Source organism: Penaeus japonicus, unplaced genomic scaffold (assembly GCF_977035675.1).
Source record: "Penaeus japonicus unplaced genomic scaffold, GWHDUDI00000001_assembly GWHDUDI00000007, whole genome shotgun sequence".
Taxonomy (NCBI): Eukaryota; Metazoa; Arthropoda; class Malacostraca; order Decapoda; family Penaeidae; genus Penaeus; species Penaeus japonicus.
This window is the reverse complement of record NW_028234409.1, coordinates 45,927,106-45,934,605: the sequence shown is the minus strand read 5'-3', so window position 1 is coordinate 45,934,605 and position 7,500 is coordinate 45,927,106. Positions and strand designations below refer to the sequence as shown.

Below are 7,500 nucleotides of genomic sequence, written 5' to 3'. Positions count from 1 at the left end.
AGAAAGGAAAGAGAAGAAAAAACCTATCATAGATACCTAACTGGCCATCCCTTCGTTTGCAATGAAAAATGTAAAAAAATCACAGTTTTTCCTCGTTATTCTCGTGCATGGAGTAGTAGCTGCCTTCAGGGAAGTTTTCAAGATCAATGATGTAGCCGGGCTGGCTATCCAGGAGGTTGGCCAGCTCGACCTTGAGCTCCGAGAAGGTGGGCCGCTTGTTGAGGTCCTGGTGCCAGCACTTGGTGACGATGTGGTAGAGTTCGGGACGGCAGTGCTCGGGGCGGTCGAGGCGGTAGCCCTCGCGCACGCGCCGCATCACCTCGCGGGCGGTCATGCCGGGGTACGGGGTCGAACCTGCAAACAGATGGCAATGAGTTCGGGCTCGGCCGGGCGGTGTGAGGGACTAAGCAAATGGTTTTGGAGCGAATGTTAGTTCTCTTAAACTCCTGCATTCAACTCCCTAATTAATGACTAACGATACGGACAGAGCACATGCAAATGTTACACAATAAATAAAGGCACATATGCATATTTCAAACACCATTCAAAATCATCGTCGCAGGTGACATGCTTGGAAGCAGACCCTACCCAGAGTGACGATCTCCCAGCAGAGGATGCCGAAGCTCCACACGTCTGACTTGTGGGTGAAGATGTTCATGTAGAGGCTCTCGGGCGCCATCCAGCGAATCGGCAGCGCGCCCTGCGGAGGAAGCAGCTCCGGGTTAGGGTGGTCGAACGCGCTAACAGACTCTCCGTTAAGGTCATCCAAGTGGACTTTGCATACAACGGGTAACGCTAACAATAATACCAGCAACCCCTCATTGCTAACCCACTGCAACACCATCGAACTCACCCTGCTCTTCTGCTCGTAAATGTCGCTCCCGAGGTCCTTGACGTTGCGAGCCAGTCCGAAGTCAGCGATCTTGCACACCTTGTTATGGTCGACCAGGATGTTGCGCGAGGCCAGGTCTCGGTGGATGATCTGCGGACGGAGGCGGGGTTAGCAGGCGCGTCTAGGCGGGGGGGGGGGGGGGGGGGGGAGAGAGAGAGAGAGAGAGAGAGAGAGAGAGAGAGAGAGAGAGAGAGAGAGAGAGAGAGAGAGAGAGAGAGAGAGAGAGAGAGAGAGAGAGAGAGAGAGAAAGAGAGACTTTAAGAGACGACGAAATGAGGTTGGCCATGGGTGGAGACACCATGTCCAGATATAAAGACTAGTGAATCATGGAAAGTAGCACTAATAGGCTTCTTAACAAAAGTAATAAAAAAAAACATGAACAACTCCCCCCCCCCTTGTGTGGATAAGAAAAAGCACCCAATCACAATTATAACAGCAGCAAGACGTACGCCACAACGTGACTTCTACAAACGACCGTGGCATAAACATGAATCATTAAAAGATATACTTATAGAAAACTCAATCGCCACATATAGATTTTTATCAAAGTTTAATCAAATATCTATCAGACTTACATATCTATAAGAAATCAACTCCCTACAACCTAAACATTGACCCCGGGGGTAAATTTACCCAAGGTTGGGGAAATCCCGGTCTAGCAGGTAGTTTATATGAAAGGCATTATTATAAAAAAATAATCATGAAATACAAGTGATAAGGAAAATGAGTCAAATACTGATAATAATGACTACCGCCAACAAAAATAATAATAACAAGAGTAACAATAGTAATAATGATAAAAAATAACAATAATAATCAAAATGATGATAATGATAATGTCAGTAATATATATAAATTATGATGATGATAATTAATAATAATGATAATAATTATTATATGGCAGTAACAACAACAATAATAACGATAATGATAACTAAACAGCAGCAAAAATAATAGTAATAATAAGCGAGAGAGGAGAGCAAGCCACGGCTTACCCCACGGCTCTGCAAGTAATCGCAACCGGTTGCAATCTGGCAGGCGAAGCGGGTGAGGTCACGGGAGGTCAAGGCTTCAGTGTCGGAGGAGAAGTTGTAGTAGTTGTGTCGCGTGCGGTGGTCGCGGAGGAAGGTCAGCAGCTTCCCGAACATCACGTACTCCATTATGACGTAGAAGGGCTCTGCGGGAAACATGCATGACTTAATCACTCGGTTCTTCGGCAAGAGTGTTCGTGAAATCGACGCAAGATAAAATTATGAATTTGAAATATGTCATTTTCTTGGTCAGGTATTTCTTCATGTATATTTATATGAATAAATGTAATTACCTGACAAATCACAAACATCTCATTGAACATGATAAAAAATGATGAATAAGGGAAAAAAACTCGCCTTGCTGAGTGCAGCAGCCAAGCAATGTAACAACATTCGGATGCTGGCCGATGTGCTGCATGATGGCCAACTCCTTGAGCAGATCCTGTTTCTCCTTTTGACCAGCGCCTTCCTTGACGCCCTTCACTGCCACCAGCACTGTCGGCCCTCCGGTGGCGCCCTCGCACGCGCACAGGTCCCGAGCCTCGGCCTTCCACACCTGCAATTCAGACAGTCTCGTTAGTCCCTAATGGACAACCTAAAAACTGACAGACAGTCTCGTTAGTCCCTAATGGACAACCTAAAAACTGACAGACAGTCTCGTTAGTCCCTAATGGACAACCTAAAAACTGACTCAGTCTTTTTTCTTCTCAGAGCTCACAGGCAGCGCAACATGATGGCGGCGCATGCTTACCAGGCCAAAGTTTCCTTCTCCCAGGATGGACACAAGTCGGAGTTTGGATCTTGGGAATTCCCAAGGTGTAAATTTAGGGTTCTTGGCTTCTACTGATGAAGGCTCGATGTCCTAGAACGGAAATATGGATTAACAAATTATTGTCAAAAAGATATCCCAAGCATCAATCTATTTGCCGTTTTCTTAACAAAAGAATATAAGAGATGAAAGAGTATAAGACGTTAACAATAAATATAGTACAAACCAGAGTATCAGAATGAGAAGGTTTGCGGGTGTGATGCGTAATGGGGGTGAAGCCCTCAGCTCTCTCTTCACTCTCCGGCAAAGCCTTCTGGGTCTTCTTTAAAAACTTCTTGGCCAGGAAAGCAGCGAGGCCGGCAGCCGGAATAAGGCCTATCACACCTATGATGTACACGGCGGTGGAAGATGACGATGCAGATGAAGTGGTTTCACTGAATTCCTCGCTGTCAGTGTCTTCAACGACTGCGACTGAGCCGGGGATGGAAGGCTCCTGGACTGCCCTCGTATTGGAAATCGTCTCGATGAGAGGACGGCGAGTTGTGCCTCTGCCACTCGCCACGAAGGAAGTCGTGTTTCTGCTCAATTTTTCCTCAATGACAATTGCAACAGAGGGGTCTCTTGGTGTCATTGCGACCTCGCGTTCGGTACTCAACTCTGGGGGCTTTGGTGGGGAAACTGGGCGGTGATGAGACGTAGGATGCAAGTTAGGTGCCAAATCCTGCACATCAGTAACAGGTTCCTCGTCTATCATATCACTAAAGGAAGCCTCGTCAATCGGAAACACTGCTGATGCTGTATCTTTTGGATTAAAGCTAGGTCTGAATATGGGTATGTGTGTGGTGACAGGCACAGTGGTAGATCGAGTTCGAGTGGTGACGCTTGCAGGGACAGTGGAGGTGGCTGAGATCACAAAAGAAGACAGTGTTGTGTATCCTTCACCAACCTTCTCTCTGTCACCACTAGACAAACTTGTCTGAACTGGCACAGTCTCTGCTACAAACGGCGTTTCTTCCTGTCTCGTTCTATTGTCTTTTAGCATTTCCTCGGGCACAAAAGAGGTTGAGAGGGCAGGTCCAAAAGAATCTCCTCGCAATGGCTTGTCTGCAAACTTCTTTAGCTCAATGGGCTTCAGTGTAGTGAAGCCTGAGTCGTTTGTAGTACTTTGAACTTCATTAGCACTATCAGTTTCATCTTCTACATCTGTAGGCTTGGAAGTGTGAATTGAGAAGGAAGTCTTAACTGATGTATATATTTGCTTCTCTATATCTTCTTCTGATTCATCAGTGTTTGATAACGTTGGATTCTCTACTGGCGGAGAAAACAGACTAGTTGAAGGATCTTCTGTTGTCGAAAGGAAGTCAGATAATGAGGAAACTTTGAACTCTGTTGAAGGTCGGAAAGTAGTTGGTTCCGGATACGAAGTAACAGGTCGAACTAGGGTACGATTATCCAGTTTGATCCTGACGCCATCTATCTCTGCATGGATGATGTGGATCCCTCGCTCGGCTAGCTGTTTGTTCAGGGCCTCGAGGTTCCCAGCAATGGTGGAAAACTTGTCTTTGCTCTTGTTGTTGGTGGTGGCTTCCTTCATGATCTCCGTCAGGCTCTCAATAACAACTTCTTCTGGGGATTTCTCAGTTGCCCCAGCAGATGCCGGATGTGATGTTGTAGATGTGTTGTAGTATGCTTTAAATGAAGTGTTCGTCATAGGTGTCGGTTCAGTTGCTGTGCTGACTGCAACGAACTCAGCAGGAACCTTGAAATACTCACTGGCCCGAGTCACTGGAGGTGGGGAAGATGTTCGAGGACGAGGTCGCCTTCTTCGTATGGGACCAAATGGCCTACCTTCAGCTCTGGCCTTCAAGTTGGGATTCTGTGGCAGAGGGCGAGACCATCTTAGATCCTTTCTTGAGGGCGTTACAGGGGAAAAGCTCTCGAGTTCTGTTTCTGCATCTTCTTTCTCAGGCAGAACATCTTCCTCTTCACTGAAGGCCGTTTCATTGGCTGGTTCTTCAGCTGATACGTTCGCATTGGATATGACCTCTGGACTAGGAATAGGGACAGTCGTACTGTTTTCTGGTGTGTCCACTACCTTCTCATTCTGCTCTTGCTCCTCAGTGCTCCCAAGGACCTCCTTAACACTCGGCATCTTCCTCACAGGGGATGGCACATCACCAGGTTTTCTGATGATGAGTGGAATCCTCCTTGTGGTGGGGGCTGGTGTGGTAGTCGTAGAAGTTGTAGAAGCTGTAGTGGTATGCTCTGTGGTAGTTGTGGTAGTCCTTTTGGTTGTCAGAAGAAGAGGAGGTCTCCTAGTAGTTACTGGTGGGGGTTTTGTGGTGGTGATTGTGGATATATTTGTAGTTGTAGTAGTAGTTGTTGTTGTGGATGGAGATGTTACATCGGGTATTTCAGTTGTTAATATAGGTCTCTTTGTCAATACAATTCTACTTCTATCAGACTGTGAAGCCTTGTGTGTGGTAGAAAATGGTGTCACAGTGGTAGTTGAAGGAGTTGTGGTAGTGGAAGTGGTTTCCGAAACTGTGCTAGTGCTTGCTGTGGTGGCGGTTGTTTTCTGTCTGTTTAACCATGGACGGAATCTAAAGTGGCCCGTTCTACGTGGTGTGGCGGTTGTGGAAGTAGTTGTAGTAGTTGAAGTGGTTGTACTTGTTGATGGTGATTCCTCTGTAGCAGTCTCCTGCTTGTGTTTCTTCAGGATGGACTCCACTGGGCGAGAAGGGAACAGTGCTGAGCGGTCCCAAGGCGAGGAGCTTTCGTCTGCCGTTAAAGGAGTCGCCTCGGTCGTCTTCGTGGTTGTGGGAGATCTCGTAGTTGTACCAGGGATGCCAACTACATCTCCCAGAGCCTCTGTTGATGGTCTGGGAGATGTAGTAGTAGTGGTAGTAGCAGTGGTAGTAGTACTGGTGGTGGTCGTCGTGGAGGTAGTAGTGGCAGCCGACGTGGCGGGCTCCGTGGTCTGAAGAGAACTCGTGGCGCCGCTCGTGGGTCTGAGCGTCGTGATGGCAGGCTCCGAGGGCGGCAAAGAAGAACTAGTGTTTTCCGCAGCGCTGCTCAGCGCGTGACGATGAAACTGCGAGTCCTTGCTCAGTTCGTTCTTCTTGGCGCGTTTGTTCTCTTCTTCGTCGTCGTCCTCTTCTGCCGTCGTGTCCGAGACCCCCTGCGTGAGGGGCGTTCGCCGGACGGCAATGAGAGGAGCTGCCTTCGGCGACGTCAGGCGCTGGCCGAAGCGCGCTAGCAGAGGGCCCGGAACCGCCGTGGGTAGCGTCACTGGCCGCTGGCTCGTCAGGTCTGACCTGCGGATGGAGGGAAGGCGAGAGACGCGCGGCCTCTGAGGGGGCCGCCAGGGTCCTCTGCGCGGGCTGGAGGGCGTCCTGGCCCCGCTGGCTGGCCCTAGGCGCCGGATGAGGACCGAATCCGCAGACGGCGAGACCTTCATATCGACGAGCTCAACAACCGAATCGGGGCTGCCCGAGCGTGCGATCCTGGCCAGGTTGATGGGCACGGCGCCCTCGGGGATGTACAGCGGCACCACCAGGGTCTCGGCGCCGCGGTACTCGGGCTCCCTTGTTGCCGCCTCCACCACGTCGGACCGAACGCCGAAGTCGCCGCTCATCTTCTCCAACAGCGTTACGTAGTCCAGAGACGGTGCGTGCTCCGCCTCCGACAGGCCGTTGGACGTGACGTAACGAGCCGTGGCCACGCCGCTGCCCCGCCGCACGCCCGGCGACCTTCCGTCACGCCTGCCATCACACGTGCCTGTGGGGAAACAAAGCTTCAGCATGGGTACGCAGACAAGAAAAGCATTCCTATTTCCTCTCCTGGGCAAGCAGACGTTAGTATAAATTGTTCAGGATTCGTTCATGGCGAGCATCGTAATCACTGAACCTGCCAGCATTTTGCCCTACCGCGACTTTCACGCGGGTGTTGATAAGGCCAAACATGGACTTCCTCAGGGACGAATTGCGCATCATGTTCGCTCAGGTCGCCACAGGTCACGACCTTCGCTAAACCTCAAATGCACCCCTTCCCTCACTTCCTCTCCCTTTCTTTCTCTCTCTCTCTCTCTTATTCTCTCTCTCTCTCTCTCTCTCTCTCTCTCTCTCTCTCTCTCTCTCTCTCTCTCTCTCTCTCTCTCTCTCTCTCTCTCTCCCTCTCTCTCTCTCTTTCCCTCTCTCTCTCTCTCTTTCCCTCTCTCTCTCTTTTTCCCTCCCTCTCTCTCTCTTTCCCTCCCTCTCTCTCTCTCTTTCCCTCCCTCTCTCTCTCTCTCTTTCTCTCCCTCTCTCTCTCTTTCCCTCCCTCTCTCTCTCTCTTTCCCTCCCTCTCTCTCTCTCTTTCCCTCCCTCTCTCTCTCTCTTTCCCTCCCTCTCTCTCTCTCTTTCCCTCCCTCTCTTTCTCTCTTTCCCTCTCTCTCTCCCCCCCTCCTCTCTCTCTCTTTCTCTCCCCCCCCCCCTCTCTCTCTCTCTCTCTCTCTCTCTCTCTCTCTCTCTCTCTCTCTCTCTCTCTCTCACTCTTTCCCTCCTTCAGCTCGCTGCAGGCCTTCGCCAGCCGCCATGATCGAGTGAGAGGCGTGGGAGCATTAGCGGCCGCCCCCTCTTGCCCATTAGGCACATTGATGGGCAAGACAATGGGAATTAATCATCAAGAAAGTATACAGCGTCTTCAAGAGCTTTGGTTGGTGGGCGTAGAAGGCCAAGGACGAGAAGGTTTAAGTGTTCGGGGGATGGGGGGAGGGGTGTGTTGGGTAAGAGGGGGGGGGGAGGGGGAGGGGGAGGGAGTGGAGGAGA

General features: G+C 50.2%; 1 protein-coding gene across 1 annotated transcript in view; it reads right to left on the bottom strand.

Moving 5' to 3' along the window:
* LOC122254861 (uncharacterized) overlaps nucleotides 1–7,500 on the bottom strand; it is a 135,163-nt gene that overhangs the window by 1,690 nt on the left and 125,973 nt on the right. Inside the window, exons 2-8 of the mRNA XM_086538778.1 lie at nucleotides 2,919–6,472; nucleotides 2,675–2,785; nucleotides 2,281–2,479; nucleotides 1,888–2,069; nucleotides 854–982; nucleotides 589–700; nucleotides 1–354 (exon numbers count right to left, since the gene is read on the bottom strand). The exon at nucleotides 1–354 is cut by the window's left edge and continues 1,690 nt beyond it. Coding sequence (XP_086394904.1) covers nucleotides 80–354; nucleotides 589–700; nucleotides 854–982; nucleotides 1,888–2,069; nucleotides 2,281–2,479; nucleotides 2,675–2,785; nucleotides 2,919–6,472 — 4,562 coding nt within the window. The 3' untranslated portion in view covers nucleotides 1–79. The remainder of the gene's footprint in view (nucleotides 355–588; nucleotides 701–853; nucleotides 983–1,887; nucleotides 2,070–2,280; nucleotides 2,480–2,674; nucleotides 2,786–2,918; nucleotides 6,473–7,500) is intronic.